The following is a 24506-nucleotide window of genomic DNA, read 5'->3' on the forward strand; positions in this document are numbered from 1 at the left end:
TCAAAAACTCAAGGGGAAAGGTGCTATCTTCACCGCACACTGCCATCTTTATCGATTCTATTTACAGCACCTCACCAGGATCGCACTTCTTTAACTATTCAATTGGTCCAAAATAGATTTTTCCATTTTACGCAGGAGCGACAGGGAAAACATTAGACCAGAACAAACGTGATAGAAATGTATCACAAAAGCAGATGAACAAACATTGTGGAAGATTTATGGCTGGGATTTTAATAAATTCGAGGGAGATGAATTGATTTTGGTTAGGGGTGTAAGCAACAATTTATTGGGTGGGAAAATGCATTATTTTCCAATTGTTATCAAGCTACAGTAAAACTGATTTGTGTCCTATTGCGTTTTATGGATAAAAGGAGGAGGAACCTTTGCATGATTTAGATTAAATGTATTAATCAAAACCACCCAGTGTGAACAATATATCTACAACTTGAGAAGATTTTTGACATTTAATTCTGTCGCAACATTTTGGCTCTGCACCTCTTCCTCCAAATTCAATGGCCGCCACAGCTGAGGGAACGCTCTGTTTTAATTTTATGAGGCTTAAAGTAGCTTTTAACCAGCCAAGCGGCAAATAACATAGGATTAGAAATATTTAGTGTTTTCCGACTCCTTAACAAGGATAATCCTTTAGAAACAAGTCTGACCTTTGCGGCTTAATAACTTGGCAGTAGTTAACTCTTTAAATGATAGCTGGGTAATTTAAAGAATGATTTCGTAGCAATAATGATTGGGAAAGAGATCAAGTGAAACAGAGAGAGAGAGGAGAGAGAGAGAGAGGGAGAGACTGTGTTAGATATGCAAAGATAAGCAGTGAAAGGAAATTTCATGAAATTTATCTGGTGTGTCACTGTCAATTAATTTAGAATTACTGACAAGCCACTAGACTGGAGATACACACATTAATTCAATAAACATATGCATCAACAAAAAGTCATCTGTTACTCATTAATGCCAGACCAAAAAAAGAATATATAGGGCCACAAAGTGTAATAAAAACATTTACAATATACGCCATTACCACTATGCGTAAAACTGACCACAACAAGCTTAGTTCAGTCCATAATAATGATAAAATGCCCACCAAGGTCTCTTTGAACAGAAATCCATTTTGTTCCAAGAGTGCCTGTGTCCAGTCACTGTGCTCCACTTACTCTCTTGATTTGATAGTGAAAGCAGAAAACTTTTCAGTGTCAAATAGTATTTTAAACCAACAACTTACTAAAGTCCCATGTCATCAGGCCCATGAAAACTAATCTTTCAGTAGTAATAGCTCCTATAAAAGTGGACAGAGCCATTGAAATAGAGGCAAGTAAATAGGCAACAAATCCTTTGCTTGGCTCAGGTGGGCAATGAAGCAAACAAAAAGCTAGAAATGGGATCGGGCCCTGGATGGAGCACACTGGACCATGACTAAAATAGGCCAGAGTTCATAGGTCAAGGTCTTTACGAGAGCTGCACCCCTCCCATACACAAGATGGATAGCTTTGTATACTGCTCGGTTTAGGATTGAATTCAATTCACTGCAATTACAAATACTTTTAAAAAGGCAGGTAGGAATTCTTCATTTTATAGTCATAAATACAAAATGTTATTTGTTCGTTACCAGCCTATTTTTTAAAAAAGAAAGAGAGAGAAAAAACAATTATATGTAGTTTTTTACACACCAATGCATGGAAATAAATTCAAAATGTGTTTAACAACAATTGTTATTTCTCATTTTACTTTTGAAATCTATACATTACATTTTACAATATACAGTTGAAGTCAAAAGTTTACATACGCCTTACGGAATCTGTAAAATGTTAATTATTTGACCAAAATAAGAGGGATCATACAAAATGCATGTTATTTTTATTTAGTACTGACCTGAATAACACATAAAAGACATTTACATAAAGTCCAAAAAGAAAAAAATAGTTGCGTTTATAAAAATGACCGTGTTCAAATGTTTACATTCACTTGATTCTTAATACTGTGTTGTTACCTGAATGACTCACAAGATGATTTTTTTTTTAATGATACTTGTTCATGGGTACCTTGTTTGTCCTGAACAGTCACTGATGCTCCAGAAGGAAAAATGATGCATTACGACCCAGGGGTGTAAACTTTTGAACAGAATGAAGACATGTACATTTTTCTTATTTTGCCTAAATCTTCTGTTGAAATGTTTTTTTCCATTTAGTACTGCCTTTCAGAAGCTACAGAAGATGTTTCCCAGAAGATAAAATAAGTGAAATTTACCCTGATCTTCAAATTCCTAACGTTTTCACCCCCAGCTCGAAAATGCTTAGTTTTTCCTTCTGAAGCATCGGTGAGCGTTTGAACCTCCTGTAATAGTTGCACAACTGAGTCCCTCAGTGTGAAAAGTTGGATATCAAAATAATACAGTTATTTTTGGAAAAGATTCAAATACACAAATATGCCAAAAAAACAGAAATTGTGGGACCTGAAGGATTTTTCTGAAGAACAGCGGGCAAGGTTCAGAACAAACAAGGGACTCATGAACAACTATCACTAAACAAACAAAAACACAGACACAGCTGTGGATCATTCAGGTAACAACACAGTTTTAAGAATCAAGTGTATGGAAACTTTTGAACGGGGTCATTTTTATAAATTCAACCTATAATTTCTCTTCCAGATTATACGTAAACGTCTTTTATGTGAAATATCTTATTCAGGTCAGTGGTACATAAAAAATAACATGCATTTTGTATAATCCCTCTTATTTTGGTAAAATAATTAACATTTTGCGGATTCTACAAGGTGTACTGTACGTAAACTTTCAATTTCAACTGTATTTTATGACTTTAAAATGTGATCTAATAAATATCTATAAAGTAAATGAAAACAAAAATAATTAATGACTATTGTTTTTTCTCCTTGCTTTATTTTATACGCATATCTCTCTGGCTGAGTGAGTCTTTTATAACCGAATGAAACTGCTCCACCATGGTGCTAGTCAGGTAGACTGAACTCTGTTGCCTCAAACAGTTTTCTAGCCTTACAGAAATGGAAATAATCAAAGCCAAAGTCATAACCAAAGTCATCACATTTGATTACCGATCACACTATACAGCCATTTTGAATAAATACACTGTCATGTTTTTATCGTCAGAAAGATGTTCCCTGCAGGAGGGAAATGTCATTTTATGTTTCAGTGAGTGTAAGTACAGTACACCACAGACAAAAAAAAAGTGCAAACAAGGGGATTTGTATGACAATAAAATTCACAAAACCAAACAACAATGTGACAAGCAAATCCCTCGAGACTTGTAGTCTTATTCACTCTCAAACCGCTGTTATTAACAACACAGCACAGTAATTCTGGCACTGTCGAGCTCTAAAAATCAAAGTCTTGCTTAATCTTGCCAATACTGAGCCACTCTATTTTTCACAAATGTTTCAAAAGCTACGTTCCTCTCCTGCAAAAGATTTTCGAGTGGAAGTAAACACCACAGAAATATGACTACGGTGTAACATTGCCCAGGAGAATTTAAATTGTTTTTATTCATGGCCTCTAGGCGATACCTATATGACAATAACACAACAGTCGCAAAACAAAAACAGTCCGACTCAATAGAGAGATGAAGGGGTAACCGACAGATGAATTGTAAAACGATAAAAAGAATCAAGTTTGTGCTTACGGTGGACGTTCACAGCCAAAGCGAGATAACAGAGAGGAACATGGCTTGATTTATTTTCTCTTCAGCTCTCTTCAAAATTGGATGGCAAACACTCCCTATTCCATTAACTACAGTCCATATGATTTTTGGCAAATAAAACTGTGCAGTAGCATCTGTGCGCCTGATACAGTGGAGGAGAAACTGCAAACGCAAATGATACGTTTTATTATTTGCCGCCATCAAATAGGCCCTTGCATCTGCTTCTCTGGCGCCGGATCCGCAAACACAGCGCTCGTGTGAGATGGGAGAGACCTCAATCAAACGTAAGCTAAGCCTTTCTTCAGGACATGAAACAGAGCACTCCTCTGGCTGATATTATGTCTGCCAGAGAGAACGGGAGAAGATGAAGAGGGAAGAAAGGAAATGCAAAACAGAAGGAGGATGGAAAAATAACATGAATTACCTGATGATGAATAATAAGCAGCAGGCGCACATGCTGCACTTATAGCTTGCAGGATAATCCCATCATGCATGCTACTGTAAGCTTCTAATGAAGTCATACAAAGTAGAACCGGGATTCTGCAGGTTTTTTAAAGGTAAATTTAAGACATAATTTGAGGCATTTTAAAGATGACTTTTCTGCTCACCAAGCCTGCATTTATTTGATCCAAAATACAGCAAAAACAGTAAAATTTGTGAAATGTTTTTACTATCTAAAATAACTGTTTTCTATTTGAATATATTTTAAATTGTAATTTATTCCTGTGATCAAATCTACATTTTTAGCATCATTACTCCAGTCTTCAGTATCACATGATTTTTTTAGGGGGATTTTAGAAGTGAATACTTTTATTTAGCAAGGATGTGTTAAATTGGTAAAAAGTGATAATAAAGACATTTGGCATGTTACCGAAGGTTTCTATTTTAAATAATTACTTAAATATTAATTTTAAATAATGATGAAAACTTTCTATTCATCAAAGAAATCTGAAAAAATTCTACTCAGCTGTTTTCAACATAATAACAATAAGAATAAATGCTAAAATTATTTATGAGCTATGATACTAAAAATTCAGCTTTGAAATCACAGGAAAAAATGACATTTTAAAATATATTCAAATAGAAAACAACTATTTTAAAAAGTAAAAATATTTCAAAATTGCTTTACTTGCAGGCTTGCTGAGCAGAAAAGACTTGTTTAAAGACATTAAAATTCTTACTGTTCAAAAACTTTTGACTGGTAGTGTACATCAATATGATCTTTAAACGTAAATGTCTTGTATTAGAGGTGCTTCAAAGTTCGAAAACAGAAAAGCCATTTTCCAAAAAAATAAAAATAAATAAATATAATGATATTATAATATAATAATAATATAATGAATATAACTTTTACAGAAGTCTTGTTTTATAAAAAAAAAAAAATTATCTGACAATAGGCTCAGAAAAATCAGCTTAACTCAAAAGGAAAACAAGTTTGTTTGTTCTTTTTTTGTAAACATAACCTCACTTAATTTAGTTCAGTTTCTCAGAAAACAAGACTTCATATTCATATTTTGCATCACAAGTAAATGTATCTTGATTTTAAGATGTCTAGATATTTGTACTGGAAAACAAAACAAAAACACAGAGGAAGATGTGAATTTCTTTGCAGTGCATGCAACATTTAATGCCATGATTTTAAAACTTTCTGCTCCAATTTAAGGTTTTTTTGAGAACTGCAGAAACCCTGGTAGAAACATAATCAGTTAAGCTTTTTAAAACATATGAAAGATTCTTCTCTATTATATTTTGAGTGAACCAAAAAGTGAGCTTGCCTTTCCACTGGACACCCAGTCTAAAGCACCGAAGACTGTTTGGAGAGTGGAGGAACGGAGAGCTATGATGAAACAGTGAGTACGCAGGTGATATATCCCTGCACACTAGCAGTGGGGCCGGCAGCACTAAACGCCCTTCTGCATGGGGCAGAGGAGCTTCAACTTCATCAAACCCCTCGCAGGATCAGCCCCCTTCTTAATGGATTACCGCTGTCTCAGTGGAACCACACTGCAAATAATGATAGAACACCTGCAGATTAAACCATCTTACACAATACTCAATTCATTACCTTTTTCCCCAGATAAAGGCCAGGTAATAAAAATATGATTTTCTCTTGCACCGGAACAGTCACACCTTTATCCTTTAAGGGAAACAAAGGAAGAGGGGGAAGGTGATATCATCCAAAAGCAATAACGGCCATCATTGCAATTACATGGTTGCACCATTGCGGGGAAAGACAAAAATGTGTGGCGGTTTAGAGTGAAATTTTCAACAAATCTACAGTGCTTGCATGCGGCATTTCACTATTTCGCAAAACATATTTAGGAATATTACATTTCAAACATAGCATATTAATTAGCTTTTTTAAATAAGTGTTTATATTTATACCAGTGTGGAGTGAGTCAACAGATATAAAAAATTCCACACACACTAAAAAAAAATATGTTGCACTATTTTAAAAAGCTTCAATACGGAATATTAAAACTCCTGAGAACCTTGATGCCTTTGGCACTGACAACCAATTCAAAGTGATAATCAGCAAAGTGTGATCTAGAGAAGTGAAATGTGGTGGTGGTCTGATGCAGGGCAAAATTGGGTCACCTGGCTGCATGTAAACATGTGGGCTCTCAACAGCTCTCTCCAGGTGACACCTCATCACCGTGCTGCTAGAATGATGGCTTACACCCGTCTGGCTTGTCAAAACACTGTTTCGCAGGCAATTACCACGGTGGCCAGCCCACCACCGGGTTCGGATGGATGGGCGACACAGCCAAAGGGTCACTCCTCTGCCCATATTTCTAGCGCTTTGCTCTGGTGCGGCGGGACAGCAAATTGGCTGGCGTCTGTCAGCGGTTATCTGTATTGCCGGGAACTCACAGGACGTCTTGTATCTTGCCTGTATCAGATCCAAACAGAATATCTGAAAACAGAGGGAAGTGCTCCGTAAATGGATGAAATTCTCAGTTATCTCAAAAGAGCTCTTTGAAATCATGTTTCTGTGTTGTTTTTCACTTGCAGTAAAATGTTATGAAGTGCCTACATCTACTACATCAACCAAAGATTTAAATAATCATATTTGTGACCCTGGACCACAAAACCAGTCTTAAGTCGCTGGGGTATATTTGTAGCAATAGCCAAAAATACATTGTATGGGTCAAAATTATAGATTTTTCTTTTATGCCAAAAATCATTAGGAAATTAAGTAAACATCATGTTCCATGAAGACATTTTGTAAATTTTCTACTGTAAATATATCAAAACTTAATTTTTGATTAGTAATATGCATTGCAAAGAACTTAATTTGGAAAACTTTAAAGGCGATTTTCTCAATATTTAGATTTTTTTGCACCCTCAGATTCCATATACTGAAATAGTTGTATCTCGGCCAAATATTGTTCTATCCTAACAAACCATACATCGATGAAAAGCTTATGTATTCAGCTTTCAGATGATGCATAAAGCTCAATTTTGAAAAATTGACACTTATGACTGGTTTTGTAGTCCAAGGTCACATATATATATACATATATATATGTATATATATATATGTATATATATATGGCCTATTTGGATTTGTAAAGAAAGGAGTGTTTGTTCTAGCACACAGACATTAAGGTAAACATTAATATACATGATATGCTATTATAAGCATACAAATGTACAATCCTTGTAAACACAACAATAAATTGCTAAAACAACAACAAATGTAATGTCATTACTTGTTTACATATTAAAAACATACAATATAATACATTTGAATACAGTTTGCATAAATTAACTCTTTGTAACGGGCTGTCTAATAGGAAATAACATAAAACACCACTAAGTAAATACGTGCAAACCCAAACAATTCATATTAAAAATTCCTGTTGTCATACGTATAACGTTTAGTTGTTTGAGGTAAACATGTGAACGTTCACGGTTTAAACTAAACTTAACTGTTGACAGGAACTTTGCTAACAAACCTCTGAAAGAGCTGATTTCAACATGACATCGCCTCAAGACTCAAATAAGTTCCCGCTCATTTGAATTAAGGGACGCGTTACACTTCCTTCAATGCGCGTGACTGACAAGCACCCAGCGCGTGCGTGGACTCTGCCGTTGTCATAGACACCAAATAAACTTCCTGAAATATGGCGAGACTTGAGAAACTTTACAAGCAGCTTGATAACATAAAAGAACAATATTTCATCCGCAACAGGTAATGAAAAGGCAAATTATTTAGTTCGTTACATTTGAAAGTTTGTTGTATCCGTCGATCAAAACGTTTTATCCCTAATTATAGATGGGTTTTTTTAGCAAAGAATAACAAAGACGGTCAGTAACGTTACTTGAAACGCATAATAGATCACATAAATTCGATGAACTCATGTTACAGGATTGCGGAGAAAAACAGACAGAAAGAGAATGAGGCTGCAGTCAGAATTCAGAGCTGGTTCAGGGGCTGCCAGGTGAGAGCATACCTCAGGTAAGACCTAGCTTTTGTAATTTCATATTTTGTCACATTTGTATCTCATTTAATCAATATGTCAAGTAAATAATCAGTTTGTCAAGCTTTATTATGTACACAGAATTAACTCTAGGTTATGTACTTATTTGTTTGTTTCAAGTCCCTAGGCTACCTAAAAAATGACCGATAGTAATAATAAAAATAATAATAATAGTTATCTGCATTGTTTTGCAGTGACACATTGTGCCTATATTAATTATGTCACTTAATTTATATTACTTTTAAGGTGCTATAAAATCTAAAGGAGGGTTTGAACAGAGTGCAGGTCTGGAAGTAAAAAAAGATAACGAGAAACTGATTTTTAACAATAACTACAAGGTTGTTAATCAATGGTACAGTTCACATCAAAAGTTTACATACACCATACAATCATACAAAATGCATGATATTTTTTTTAATTAGTGCTAACCTGAATAAGGTATTTTAGAGATGTTAAATTTATAAAAACGTTAAATTAATAAAAATGACCATGTTCAAATGTTTACATACACTTGATTCTTAATACTGTGTTGTTACCTGAATGAAATAACAGCTGTTCCATAAATGTATTGGTTTTTCAGCATTGTTGTGTATTTAAACCCTTTCCAACAATGACTGTATTATTTTTCAGATCCATCTTTTTTACACTGAGAACAACAGAGGGACTCATATGCAACTATTACAGAAGGTTCAAACCAAATGCTCCAAAAAAAAACAAACATTTTCACTTGTTTTTTCTTCTGGGAAACATATAAGTGTCTTCTGTAGCATCTGAAGAGTAGTACTAAATGAAACATATATGATATTTAGGCAAAATAAGAAAACTGTATACATCTTCATTCTTTTCAAAAGTTTACACCCCTGGCTCTTAATGCATCGTTTTTCCTTCTGGAGCATCAGTGAGTGTTTAAACCTTCTGTAATAGTTGCATATGAGCATTAATTAGTTTTATATTTTTACATCATTTTTATTTTGATTATGTAATACATCTGTTAAGTCTCAGTCTTGTACCTTTGGCTTTTTGTCTGATTTCAAATAATTTTTTGCTTAAAATCAAATTTGCAATGTTGCCTTCCGCTGACATGCAAAAGTGAAAAAAGGGGACTTTGAGGAAGTAAGTTTTGATTTAATCTGTAGAAAGTACAGAACTATACTCAGTTTGCTGAGTGTTTTTTTTTCAGTCATTTGCATAAAAACAACATTAATACAAAAATATATGACGGTTTTTTTTTTTTTTTTTACTTTTTTGCTTCAAATAAAAATATGTAATGTTGTGATTCACCTTGTAACCATTTGGTTTGATTCATGATTCATAACTCTTTAGCAAAGACTTTTTAAAATACTTATGGGAAAAATAAATAAGAAAACACTTCCTGAACCAAGGCCATTGAAAAAGTGGGTGGACGCTGTTGCACTCTATAGGTGTGACATTTCTAGGATCCATATTGTATAGGGTAGACAGAAGTGTTAATGAGAACAGACATATAACTCTATATTCTCAGCATATACCTGTAAGTGGCTGCTGAGGCCTAAATCGAGTGCATTTGGTCTTTAAATGCAAGAATTAGCCAGTGCACAGGGCGCTACAGTGTGTAACCTCAACATATTTCTGTGCAGTGAGCAGACAAACTCCCAGACAGTAGGTTAATTTAGATTACTTTAGTTAATTGATCAATGTGTTAAGTGGCTAATTAAGCGCAATCTAGGCTTCTTGAGTGCAGCTCCAGGGTTGCCACCGTCCCTATACTCATTGATTTTTTGGAGTTATAAATGGCCTTTTGGAAATTGATGGCCATGTTGAGTTCAGAGTTGCCATAGACATGCATTTAGAGGGTGGTTAATGATGAATGCAAATGTACAGTTGTCCAAGAAAGACCTACCGCGGGCATACAGAGGGGAAAAAAGGAACTTCGAGGAAAGAAGTTTTGATTTAATCTGTTGGAAATTACAAAACTAGAATTACAGCTTGCAGACAGTTGTTTTATTTTGCAGGCATCTGCATAAAAATGCAACATTGATACAAAAAATATGGCGTGGATTCATTGCACGGGGGCTTTTCAGACAAAGGGTAAAGGTAAGTTGTGTAGACATGTAATATTGATTATATTATGATAACCCTCATTAACATTTAGCAGTTAACAGCTATGCCATGACTTACATACATCTGACGTAAGTTTGTAATTTGACAGTTCGTATTGATTTCCAATGGAATGCTTTTATCTTGTCCATGTTTTAAAGGTGTTGCCAAATTAGTACTAATTTTTCTTACCTTCATTTCTTCATTTTCTAAAGGGTTTTTTGAGAATAGATTTTACATATGACCTGCAGTTGGTTGCCTAATATTTGTCTTTCTAAAATGTGCAGTTACAGAATTATATCATGAACTACCATGAAATCTTTTCTATAAAAAAAAGAAAGGAAACTGTACATGGTGTTCTTTTTGTATGATGTATTTTCATCTGCAATTGAAAATATGTATATCTTTCCTCTACTATCATGTAGAGAAGCAAGATCAAGTATCTTTTGTGTCCCCAGTGAGTGAATTATTTGTGAATATTCCTGGCTGTGTTTAGTCGGTCCATCCTCAGCAGCATTCCATTGATTATCAAACTCAGCGAAGAGCATTTTACCTTCATACATCTCCATTAGTTACCAGCGTGACTTCCATAGATTTTCCCAGCCATGTCTGCATTATGTATTAAGAACAGGCACTTCCCTTCGATACAAAGTATGACTTGCCACTCTACCCTCTTATCTGCTGCTGCGTCTCCATGACTTTTATGTATTATGTATAAAGAGGATTTTATTCCTCGCATGTTGGGAAAACATCAGAGGGCCCAGTCACAATGTAATGCTATCTCCCTCTCTTCACAGACAGCATATTTTATCATGAAGATGAATTTCTACAATAAGATGGCTGTCAAGGTAAATATTTCTCTTGCTGTTTAGTGAGTGAAAAGTCAGTGGGTCACACATTTGATTTGGATGAAATCTGTAAACAGATTTTACTGATTTGAAATGTAAAGTGAAAGTGAAGTAAAAACATAATACGCCTACTGTAAATATTTTTTAAATACATTTAATATATATTTATTGACATCTGACATGTTTTCAGAGCTATTATAAATATTTAAAATATATAAATATGACCTATAAAGATACTTTCATTAAACTGATCAAAAGTGACATTGAAGAACTTTACATTGTTTTGTTTTCTGTTACAAATCAATGCAATAGACATTTCTATAATTCAAATAATCCAAAAAAAGATATTAAAAAAATAATTTATATTCAATTATAATAATAATAATAATTAAATCAGCTTATTATAGTGATTTCTAAAGGATTGTGCGAAACTGAAGACTGGAGTAATGATGCTGAAAATTCAGCTTTGCCATAACAGGAATAAATTTTATTTTAAAATATTAAAATACAAAAATTTTTTAAATTGTAATAATATTTTACAGTTTAATAATAAAAAAAATAATTTTATTAAAAATTGTAATAATATTTCACAAAAAAAAACTAGGGCTGTCAGTCGATTTAAAATTTTAATCTAATTAATTACATGATGTGTCGATTAATTAATCTAATTAATGGCAAAATAAATTGGACTGTGAAAATACCCACAAAAGATTATTTAAAGCTATTTTTGTTAAATGAGAAAGTATCAAGTAGACATTACAAATTGTAGCTTTAGAAAGAAATATTTTATTTGATTCACCATAAACTTTATTACACATAAACATTTAGGCTGCAACGGCCTAATGTAAACTATGGAACATAAAAAAAGATCATTTGAGAAACATCTCAGTATTTTTTGTTCATATAATGAAAGTCACTAGTAACCAAAACAGCTTTGTTACCAACAATCTTTAAAATACTTTCTTTTATGTTTTTTTAGTGAACTATTCCTTTAATGTTTTTATAATTATTATTATTATTATTATTATTATTATTAATAATAATAATACAAATAATAAGATACTCTAAATAATAAACTAAATCTGCCAGCAGGTGGCGGTAAATGTCTTTATGAGTCATTCACTCATTCGTTTTGATTCGTTCAAAGGGCTGATTTATTCGGTAATAAAGTAAATAGCTCTCTTTTTGATTGGGCCTTTGAATCATTGATTCACCCAATTCGTTCAAAACGCGGATTCATTCAGAAACTAAATACCGCTGTGTTGCTCGGAGATGTGCAACAATTCTGCTATGGCTTCAAAAGTAATATGTTCTCTGCAAAATTAAGCAAAAACACATAAAACTGTGTTTAAAATATAACACAATATCAACTTCTTATTTACTGAACTGCTGTATAAAATCACATTAAAGCTTGTGATAGATCAGGACAAAAGAAGTCAAATCCAAATATGAATGAATTTGCTATCATATTTTTTCATCTGTTATAAGGCCTACAAGTTGTAAAAAGGTAGCCATATCAATCCAGCATGCTCTGTTTCACAGCCTATAAATCAAACACATTTATATTTGAGTGATATATTGGCACTTTTATAGAGCTATTGCTATGCATAGAAACTTTAGCTTTACAATTGTTTTTCCCTGAGGTGAAACTTTTAAAGAATTTTATAAGTCTTACAAAATTTCATAGCTTATTGAAGAATGTTGCATTTCTATGGAGGATCGCATATTTCTGCTGTGATCATTGGACATCACAAGAAATGTGAACTGAGGAAGTGATTTATACGCAAATCTTTTGTGGTAAATCTAGGGCCCACCCTGTATTCTTCGCTCCCACTTCTGTTATGTGAGTCTAATTTGAAACATGGAGCTTGACCTCTTCTTAGGGGTCAGAGAATATGAGACTAAAGGTCCTGTCACCACTTAGACACAAACAGAAGCTGTTCAACAGGACAGACAGCTTTTATAGCCCTTGTAAAAGATAGAGTGCTATGTCCGGGAAGCACCGGTAATGTAAAAATCTGCTGAAGAAAAAAAGAAAGGGCGACTGTGAAAACAGTCACTGAAGGATATGTTTCAAACACAGACCGGGTGTGTTGAATGGGAAAAATGGACTGTCAATTGTTATTTTTGAGTTTGGAAAGCTTCATGGGAAAGTATGCATGGTGTTTGCTAATGAATGTCACTTTATACAACTGTGGTCATAAGTTTTCATACACCTTGCAGAATTTGCCACTTGCCAGCTCCTAATGCACTGTGTTGCAATAGTTGTTTATGAGTTCATTAATTGGCTTCAGTGTGAAAAGATGGATCTCAAAATCATGCAGTAGCTGCAGGAAAGGGTTCAAAGATGCAGAAGATGCTGGAAACCAAAAAAGTATGTAAACTTTTAAATCGGGTTGTTTTTGCAGCATATGTAAACATCTGTTTTGTGAAGTAACATACAAGGCAGTGCTAAATAAAAAAATGCAATTATGATCCCACTTATTTTGTTAAAATTACGACGGACTGCATATTGTAGGGGAGCGTAAGGCACAAACTAACGCGGGGTTAGATGTAACACACGTGGTTTAAATATTTCCACACATGCTAGCATAACCAAATTTACAGTATTTACTAGTTGCCATAGCAACACTACACAAAGAAAAAAGTAAGCCAAAATTCAAAAGCCTTTTGAAGATATCGCTGAATATTTATTTTACCATAGTAAAAGTAAATTTCTGGCTGAAGTTAATTTTTCATCTCTGTTTTTAGTATTCATTTAAAATGAGACAAATCTGCTATTATTTTAATCTGCAATCTGTTATTTATCAGTTTAGATAAATTTATAATTTTAGATTAGTTTTTTCTGAATGTGTTTCATCAATATGCACACATTGTTTTGAACTATACTGTAAAGCTGTGTTTTGCAATCAGAGCCGTCACACGCATGGTTGCGATGTGTCCATTGTGAAACTAAAAAATGAGATTATTTTTTAATTCTTAAAAAAAACGCCATTATTTTATTTGGACATGTTAATAATTTTATAATAATATTTTTGTTTGTCGTGTATATTTTTGTCATTCGATCGGATAACATTTTAAGCTGTCATATGGTCATGTTACAACGTGCCCCTCACATGTTATAATATACCCCACCTATGGGGCATGTTGTCACATTTCACTTCCTTTCTTTTGAGGTAAATAACCAAAAACGTATACACTGTAATTATGAAACAAAGTGACATATTTGTACTAGACAAGTGTGAAATTAACGTGGATAAAAAATTATACTCTGAACCCCACATGGATTTACACAAACTGAAAAAATTCAAGAAGTGTTAGGTTGCTGACCACAGCTGTATATGTAGTAGTCAGCATTTGAAGTGAATCAAAACCTTCCATCAAAGTTGTCCTAAAACCAAAACAATACCCGTTCTTGTCTCAGGACAACTTTGATGAACTTTATTGATCCACTTCAAATGTTGACTACTTTATATAGACATCTTGAACTGAACTGATTATGATTTCTGCACCTCTAAAAGAGATTTTGCCCTTAAATCAAAAAAGTCTGTAGTTTGCATCTAATCAGATGCTAACAAGGTCATTGCTCCTCCTAACCCTTGTCCATTAAAGCTGAAAACAACAACCATGGAAGCTTCACCATTGCGCTTCTTTTTTAGCCATTTCCTTTATTCTATAAAGTGTTTATCACGCTCTTTACCGAAAGCCAATGTGTTAGCCTTTTAATAGAAATCAGTGTTTACAAGCGAGGCCCGATTTGTATTAGATCTAATTGAGCAATATGCATCATTGATTTTACTAGTCTAAGGGGTCACAAACAACTCAGATTCCACGCCTGCAATTACTTTATTTAAAATTATCTATTGACTACTGATCAATGGCAATTCTTGTTTTGTTTAGTTTTTGCCTTATTATTTTTTTCACCTGCTATTGTTTTAAGTACCTAATTAGCCTGAAGGACATCTGTCCTTTTTGTTTTGGATCCTCAGTGGTGCTGTCATGGTGGTACTAACTATCACTCTCATTCTTCATAGACTGACAATGACTGCAAGCTCTAAAGTGACAGGGGCTTCTTTAATTTGCTCTGACTTTGATTTGTCTTTTGCAATTTTAACTTCTCGCAATTCCAAATTAAACTCAATTTCCTACTCTTTATCTGCCATACAGTGGGACAATAAGGTAATAATAAGTAAGTAATAAGTGTAATTATAATCAAAAATGACATTTCTTTTGCAGATACAGCAGAGATGGCGTGGCTATTATGTGAGGAAGTATGTACATAATTATTATGCACGCAAAAGATATTTGGAGGGATTGACAAGGAAAAATCAGCACATCAGGTAAACAAATATGCATTTTTACATACATATACTGCTCCATATAAAGTCATTTTTGTACATGGTATTACATTAGACTAATGTTCACAGTTGACCATTGTCTGAAATTCTTGCAAAGACAAAGGAATGTCATGCCTTTAACGGCATGTTTGAGATATATACATTAGCAACATGTCATGCATAAATTGCCTCTGGTTACTTGAAAATGAATAACTTTATGAAATTCAAAATTAGCCTCTGATTTGCGCGTACCCTCGCATTTATTAAAAAAAAAAAAAGTTCCTGCTTCAGGGGCCGACAGAAGATGCCATCTTTTACGTTTGATAAAAACGTAGTCACTTTTTTTAATGTGACCAATATATTTTGTTGGAAAATATCTTAAGGGTCTAGCTAAAATTAAATGTAAATCTGTTAAGTGCTCCTTGGATCACTGACTCCCAACACCCCACCCCCTCCCTCCATCTCCCTGCTCCAGCCTCTCTTTAAGTGGGAATGTTCTCTTTTAATGGGGCTTCTCACCTATGAATCATGTTAACACATTGCATTTCTCCATAAAAACATTGAGCCATCAACTAGGACTCTGTGTTTTATACTGTATACTGTAAACTTTTTCTCTCCTGTTTACTATTTTGGGAGAGGCCAAAATTTATCTGTAAACCTATATTTTTCCGTAGGCCATACAATAAGACGCTGTTGTCAGAGATGGATAGATTACTTACAAATTGTAGTCTGTTACTGATTCTAAATTACAAGAGAAAAATTGTAGTTTGTAACATAATCCATTACATTACACATTTTAGGTAATATAATCAGACTACCTTTTGATTACTTTTAGATTACTTTTGACCTAACTTGTTTATTACATTGATTTAAATAGGATAATCTTTTACCATATTGATATAAAATACAAAAAGAGTAAGAAAATATATTCCAATTATTGTAATTAACAACATGAAGTGCATTAAACATTACATTCAAGGTTTCCCAAACTGGGGTTCGTAAAGGAACTGTTTGAGTACTGCAAGAGTTTAATGAAAAGCTAATAATTATTAAATGATAAAAATGTCAAATTAAAATGAATAGCTTTAATATAATGTCAAAAAAACATTTACTAAGAAATTAAATATTTTATTTGTTTACCTGCAAGTCATGTGAGCATTAAGCAACATCAGAGAACTGTGAACATGCAAATGTGGTACTTAATTATTCAGATATTTAATATTTAAGAGTTATATAATATTTTTTTTAATTTTAATCTGAATAATGTAATTAATAGAAAAGTGCCGTTGCACTCCAGGCGTCCTGTGTTCGAATCCTGACTCAAGGACCTTTCCCAATCCGACCTCCCATCTCTCCCACTTCATTTCCTGTCAGTTCTGATTTGTCCTGTCTCAAAAAATGCCAAAAATAGATCTTTTTTTTTTTTTTTTAAATCAATAGAATAGTAACTGTAGATTCTAAACTGTTTTTAGAATCTGATCGTAATCCCGACTGTTATTATATCTATTAGCATTGTCAATTTAATTCACATTTTTAAACTTAAAATCATGGCAAAAAATTGTGATTAAATCAGTTTATCAGCATGTAATGTAATCCATTAAATTTTTTTTTTTTTTTTGATTGACAGCCCTAAGCTCTCAATAAAATGTATAATGACTTAATTTCTATACATATATAAATATACATAGTTATTGGCTCATTTGATAATCTCAAAATTGCTCAAATATTGTCTGATCAATCCGCTTGGACAGTATTAAACAGTCAAAGTTATTTGTGGTGTAAAAAACATGGGAATAGAAAGTCTTTTCCCAGTGAGTTTTTGCTCTCTGCCCAGCTGTGTTTTACAAACAATGTCTAATTTTTTTGGTTTGTCTGTCCTTTCTTTCTTCCTCTCTCTCTATCTGTCTGTTAGTGCATTAATTAGTTGTTTATGTAACGCTTGTGAGGTCATGATGAATCAGTCAAAGATGTGAAGTGAAAGATCACTGCGCTGATTCTGACAATCTGTTCCACGCTGGGCTCAGGATCACCCACTGACTGATTAGTCACCCCTCAAAGGTCTCGGTGCCAGGATTTTAATCCGTACAGCTCTGTCGGCTGAATAAATTATTCAAAATTTTCCTAATGGTTCCCATTTAGCACAAGCAGACCAGCCCGGCATGCCAATGATAGGAGGCCAGCGACTGCCCGTGTCAGGGCGGCCCCTGTCTCTCTCTCTCTCCCTGCCAGTGGTGAAGGATCCCCCCTCCTTGTTCAAAACGATCTGTGTCGTTTCATTAGCTCTAGCCTGACGACAAGGCCCGCTATGTTCCAGTGTCCATCTTCATTCAGTTGTCCTTCTCTGCATACCTTAATGAAGTCAAGACCCGGGTTCACCGTAGCAATTCCACAGCAAGAGTTTGTGCAATGTAACAATTTATCACTTGTCAAGAAGACACTTAAAGTTCCAGCACTTAATAAGGGCTTCCTCTGGGCTTGAGTAATTAGAACTGAGCGGCTTGCATATTTACTAAATGTGGAGTGTCATTGCCACCATGGCCTATTGCCTGCATGAATTATTTCTCTATCTGTAATAAACAGCTGGGTAATTATTACTGCCATAATCAGATAAATTTCTCTCTGTAATGTTTGAGCATGGCAAATCTTTAACTCTTTGGAAGCACAGAGGGAATTTATGGACTCCCATTGCTCAGGCTACTTTTTCCGCTCTCGTGTCCCTTTCAAGGACATCTGTGAAACTCACTCCTTAACTGCAGGCCTTATTAATTTTTTTTTCTTTATAAACATTTCATAGTATTTAGGGCAGGTCTTTTATCAAAGCAAGACTCCAAAATACACAGGCCGCCGTATGCATATGCTTAATCACACAAATTACTGCATTCATTACAGAGAAGTACACTAAATCCCATTTTATGGGCAGATTGATCTTAATGTTTACCACCTTTAAAGCGTTTAAATTTTCCTAATTAATCATTTTTTGTTTATTTCAAAATTTCTCTTCAAATCAGCTTTTGTTGGTCCTTTACACTTTTTTAAAATGAAGTTACAGCAAGCGGAAATTTGGGAATTTATAGATAACACTGTGATTCCATTATGACAAATGCCAAAAAGCACTTTGGTAATTATACTTCGTACGCAACATTTTAATATGATTGAGATACTATTAATACTAATAATAGTTTTTCCTAAATATTTTTATTATATTTATGGTGACACTTTATAATAAGGTTTATAAACAGTTAACATTAGTTAACTACATTAGTAGAATGTACATTAGTAAACTAAGAATAAACAATAATTATACAGCATTTATTAAACTTAATGTTAATTTCAGCATGCATTACTAAAATCACAAGTTTGTTAACAGTTGTTAATGCACCGTAAACTCACATTAACAAACAATGAACTGTATTTTTATTAACTAACATTAACATAGATTAATAAATAGTGTAATAAATGTATTGTTCATTGTTCGTAGTTAATACATTAACTAATGTTAACAAATGACACCTTATTGTAGTGTTACCATATTTAATATTATATTATAAATATATTATTTATTTATTTGATGTTTGTTTGTATTTTCTGTTTTCATTTTAATTTTAGTTGTTTTTGCCATTTTTATTAGTTTTTATATTTCTATATAGCGTATATTTTTATGTTTTATAGTTTTAGTTATTTTAGATTATCAAGTTAAACTAAAAAGTGAGAACTGTGGCCTTCATTAACTGTAATTTTATTTCAAGTAACAAAAATGCTTTTCATAATAATAATAATAATAATAATAATAACCGTGTTGTTCATATATCAAACAACATTTAAAAATAGAATATATGTGACCCTGGACCACAAAACCAGTCTTGAATAGCACGAGTATATTTGTAGCAAAAGTCAAAAATACATTGTATAGGTCAAAATGATAGATTTTTCTGTTATGCCAAAATTCATTAGGATATTAAGTAAAGATCATGTTCCATGAAGACATTTTGTAAATTTATTAAACCTTAATTTTTGATTAGTAATATGAATTGCTAAGAACTTTATTTGGACAACTTTAAAGGGGATTTTCTCAATATTTTGATTATTTTGCACCCTCAGATTCCAGAATTTCAAATAGTTGTATCTCGGCCAAATATCATCCTATCATAACAAACTATACTTCAATGGAAAGCCTATTTTTCGGCTTTCACATGATGTATAAATCTCAATTTCAAAAACTTTACCCTTATGACTGGTTTTGTGATCCAGGGTCACATATATGAACACACATACAATGCTGTCATATTTATATACATATTTAATGTATTGTTGATAATTTTTCTGCTATTACTAGTATAACTAAATATGTGTGTATGCATAAAAAAAAGACATTAAGCTAACTAACAGGCTAGACTGAAGTCTGCTGTAAACGGCTTGTATTTTTGACTGAATACTGCATGCCTAGCTGTTGATAGGTTAGGGTGATTAGCACCTGGTGGATTCTAGAGTAAGTGGATGCAATTCAGTGGGCGCAGGGTGCTTATAGCTGTGTGTTGTGTAAGGACACACAAAGGTCATCTGTGTTAGCTGCTCCCATGTCTCCCTACTGGCCCATCAACACTAATGAGGTTTATGTGTTACCCCAGCCTTCTCTTAGACACAGATCGAGATCCCCTTCCTCGGTTACAAATCTATTTGGCTTTTGTCCACTACAGTGCAATTAATAATAAGCGGGAGATATAGGTTAGCAAAGGTCACACAGACAGCGTGATGCCACACCAAAGAAGCCGAGGCTGGTCAGACAGAGTCGCAAACATTGCAACCTCAAACCACAACAGAAAACACACTCACGGCACAGACTACTATGCGTACTTGATTTATTTAGTGATTTACTTTTATGAAGAGAGAAAAATGCATTAGGTAAAGTGAGGTAGTTTTTAAAGGTCAGTGTACGGTGCAAAATAACTATGTAACGGGAAGTATTTTGCGCATTTTATGTTCATTATTAAATTTATTTTCATTTACTCTGGCGCAGGCATAAATGTAGTGGTGGAAAATATAAATATAAATGAACATGTGTGCACATGCTCGATAATTTTCATATATCAGAAATACAGCTTTGCAAAATTCTGTCATGTATCAGTATGAAATAATCACAAGAATTCAGATTGTCATGCTATTATTACGTCAGCGAAGCTGTTCTCTTGAACAGCCCACAAGAGTATTGAACATCGTCTGATGTCTTGGGACTGAGATGAATTTACAGAAGTGTGAGTTGGAAAAACTGTGGGTTTATGTGTACTGTTCTCTGCTTCCCAGGAGAGACCTGGAGGAATTTGCAGAGCTCCAGAGAAGAGAGAGAGAACGGATCACTCTGGAAAAAGAGGAAAAAGAGAAAACCATCCAGGCTCAGAGACTCCACTTCCTCCTCAGCACTAAACAGGTCAGTGGCGAATCAATGAGATGCACATATACGTATCTCTGTGTGCATTTATTTGAGGTCACAAAGTGAAAAGGAACTGTGTCGGTATGGAATATGAAGACCAGCTTTTATTCTTACAGCAGGGCTGCTAACCGCTGCAATCATCTGCTGATATATATATTCTTTTCAGAAATCCCTCTGGCTATAATGTGTCTTGATAATTATGATGAAGTGCTCTGGCCATTGTTGATTCAGCAGCAGTGTAGGGTGAGCAGATATTTCATTTTGTGGCCTCTCCTTCATGCTTTTATGGTCATCATAGCCTCCTGTGGCCACACCGCTCACGCCCATGTTCCTGCTCTGGCCACTGGACGCTTAGTGCCAGCCACACCACGAACAGGGCAAGAGGACATTACTGCCAGCTGCCTACAGTCTGAGGAAGGAAACCAAGAAATAATACACATCAGCTAATGGCTAATGGACAACAGATGCGAGAGACCACATGCTAGTTAAAAGATGCTTTCGAGGGAGATACGGAGATAAAAGGGATTGACTAGTTTACCAGATTCTTTTTTTTTTTGGTAACTGTGTACCTTACATTTTGTTTTGAAACATTTAGTTTTTTTCAATCTCTAATCTAATTATTTTTTATGAAAATAAAATTATTATATAAAATTATTTAGAAAAATCGGATTAATGGAAGTATTTCTATACTAAAAAAACTAGTTTGTAAATATACAGTTGAGTTCAAAAGTTTACATACACCTTGCAGAATCTGCAAAATGTGAATTATTTTGCCAAAATAAGAGGGATCATACAAAATGCATGTTATTTTTTATTTAGTACTGACCAAAATAAGATACTTCATCACACTAAAAGATGTTTACATGTAGTCCACAAGAGAAAATGATAGTTGAATTTATAGAAATGACTCCTTTCAGAAGTTAACATCCCCTTGATACTTAATACTGTGTTCTTACTTGATTGATCTACAGCTGTGTGTGTATTTTTTTTTTTTTTTTGAGTGATAGTTGTTCATGAGTCCCTTGTTTGTCCTGAACAGTTAAACTGCCTGCTGTTCTTCAGAAAAAAAGAACAAATTCTTTGGTTTTCCAGCATTTTTGTGTATTTGAACCCTTTCCAAAAATGACTGTATGATTTTATGATCCACAAGTGAAGTGTACACCGGGGACAACTGAGGGACTCATATGCAACTAATACAGAAGGTTCAAATGCTCACTGATGATTTAGAATACTTAAAAACTTTTGAACTTTTGAACTTAAAGATCAGGTTAAATTGAACTTATTTTGTCTTCTGTAGCTTCTGAAGGGTAGTACTAAAATAAGAAAAATGTACACATTCTGTTTAAAAGTTTACACCCCTGGATGCATCGTTTTTCCTGAAGAAAAAATATATTATATTATATTATATTATATTATTTATATTATATTATAATTTAAATTTGGGGATTTTTTTGTCTTTTGAAGTTTCTTATGCACACCAAGGCTACATTTGATTTAAACAAAACAGTAATATTGTGAACTGTTTTCTTTGTAACATATATTTTATTTATATAAAAAATTACATTTTAAAATGTAATTTATTCCTGTCACAGCAAAGCTGAATTTTCAGCAGCCATAACTCCAGTCTTTACTGTCATGTGACACTTAAGACAAAATTTTGATATGCTGGTGCTTGGTGCGTAAGAAATTATTAAAAATAGATTGTTTTGTAACTATTTACAGTCTTAACTGACACTTTTGATCAATTAAAAAATCTTACTGATCCCAAACTATTATATTATTTTATATTATATTATATTATATTTCAGGTAGATATTTACATATGTAAAGGTTAAAAATGTATTGCATATGACTATGCACAATATTCATGACTGTCAATACATCCAAAACTCAAACTCAGACTTAAGTGCTTGTCACAGTGCAGGAAAAGGTGTAACTCTCTTCAGAGTTTTCTCGCTCTCTCTCCCCCTCCCTGCTTTTCTCATTCTCACTCTCTGTGTCTCTACGCTGGGCAACTTATGTTCCCACAGTCTGACCTTGTCTCCGTGAAATGGATGGGTCTCCCATGGTTCATCGTTAACCAGAGAAAATTCCGCTGGACAAAAGTGGCTGCGCTGACATAGATGTAGTTCCTCGGTACGAGGGTCAACATCATTGCTCTTTTCCTGTAAGTCCGAGGCAAGTTGGGAGTTTGTGGTGTACCCCCCACCATGTGACACCCAAAGCTACACTATCCAACTAGCCTTACCGAAACACACTACCTGTGAAAGTTATTAGCATATATAGTAATAAAGCTTAAAAAAAAAAAAGCTCCCGCTGCTAATTAAGCACATATGAGGAAGCGTCTGATTAGAGACTAATTATTCTAGCTGTTATTCCTCAGGCCAAACCAAGAACCACCGAAGTGCTACGGTAAGATCAGACAGCTCATAGTTAGCTAGCAGACATTTACGCCAGCAGACATGACACATGCCAGAGTGATGGATGGGTGTCCATTCAGGGGAGGTGACAAGTATAATTGTTTTGCTGTGGTCGACCGAATAAAGTGGGTTCCTTTTCCTGAGAGCTAAATGTGTATTGCTGTAGGCTTTGCATGGATACCTATGATGAGAGGTACAATGGAAGCTCTTACCAGTCCATTGCTAGCAAATGAGTTATTAAAGAGGGCACGAGGATGCGTTTGGAGGTTTGCTCTGCAAGGTTTAAGGGCAATCATTTAGAGAAACAGACTTTCTCTTCATTATGCCAACAGAAGCGTAACATTGTTTTGTTCACCTTGCTTATCCAAACTGGTGGATTGTTGTGTTTGTGTGCTTATCTTAGTGTCCAGGTGTTTTCAATTCACCGTTCAGAGCAGAACCTGATGAGATGGAGCTGAGACTGAGAAAAGTGAAGCCGCTTCTAGTGCGATCGGCTCCTAAAGAGAGGAAGACCCCTGTTTTAACCCCTGATCTCGCTAACCTGATGCCAAACCGGGAGCATCTACCACCCATTCACAAAAAGCCACAGGTAAGATATTGCCCAAGATTTCCTAAAAGGAACAGTTCATGCAAAAAAAAGGTCAGCATTTACTCATCATCATGTTGTTACAAAAATGTATAACACTCTTTCTTTAGTGGAACATAAAAGTACTTCAGCTTCAGATGGGATGAAAAATCACCAAAAAGCAATCCATATGACTTGTGTGCTTTATTCCAAGAGTATACTGTATTATATACAGTAAAAACAGACTAAAATTGTTGTTAATCACTGAAAATCTTGACTTTTGTCCTTGCTGTTTTAATGAGTTGTGATGTATTTTTGCTTTCTATGAGTCTGATCTCTTCAAAGTATCACTTGGTCTAGTTTACGAAACTGTTCTGAATGATTTGTTCATGAATCAGACCCTAACTGATTCTCAAGCTCAGTTTTAATAACTTCCTAATACTTGAAATATAGTGCTCAAGTTACATGGACCACTTTTTTGCTACTTTTATGGCACTTTATCGTCTCGTTTAAAGCTTGATAGCTCCAGTGCCCTATTATCATAAGGACATTCTACAAAAACCTTTCTAGTCATATGGGTTTAGATTAACATCAGCCAGTAAATAAATGACATAATTTGTATTTTGGGTTGCCTGTATTGTTCTGAAATTCAGGCAAAGATAAAC

General features: G+C 34.1%; 1 protein-coding gene and 1 long non-coding RNA gene across 2 annotated transcripts in view; one reads left to right on the forward strand and one right to left on the reverse strand.

The window, feature by feature from the left end:
- Positions 1-7812: 7812 nt before the first annotated feature.
- spata17 (spermatogenesis associated 17) overlaps positions 7813-24506 on the forward strand; it is a 42734-nt gene continuing 26040 nt past the window's right edge. The window contains exons 1-7 of the mRNA XM_051133270.1: positions 7813-7881; positions 8059-8148; positions 10162-10243; positions 11044-11094; positions 15331-15434; positions 20730-20853; positions 23680-23865. Coding sequence (XP_050989227.1) covers positions 7814-7881; positions 8059-8148; positions 10162-10243; positions 11044-11094; positions 15331-15434; positions 20730-20853; positions 23680-23865 — 705 coding nt within the window. The 5' untranslated portion in view covers position 7813. The remainder of the gene's footprint in view (positions 7882-8058; positions 8149-10161; positions 10244-11043; positions 11095-15330; positions 15435-20729; positions 20854-23679; positions 23866-24506) is intronic.
- Positions 21023-24506, reverse strand: part of LOC127179609 (uncharacterized) — a 105376-nt gene continuing 101892 nt past the window's right edge. Inside the window, exon 4 of the long non-coding RNA XR_007829536.1 lies at positions 21023-21265. This is a non-coding gene — a long non-coding RNA (uncharacterized LOC127179609). The remainder of the gene's footprint in view (positions 21266-24506) is intronic.

This window comes from Labeo rohita, chromosome 17, assembly GCF_022985175.1.
Source record: "Labeo rohita strain BAU-BD-2019 chromosome 17, IGBB_LRoh.1.0, whole genome shotgun sequence".
In the NCBI taxonomy this organism is placed as follows: Eukaryota; Metazoa; Chordata; class Actinopteri; order Cypriniformes; family Cyprinidae; genus Labeo; species Labeo rohita.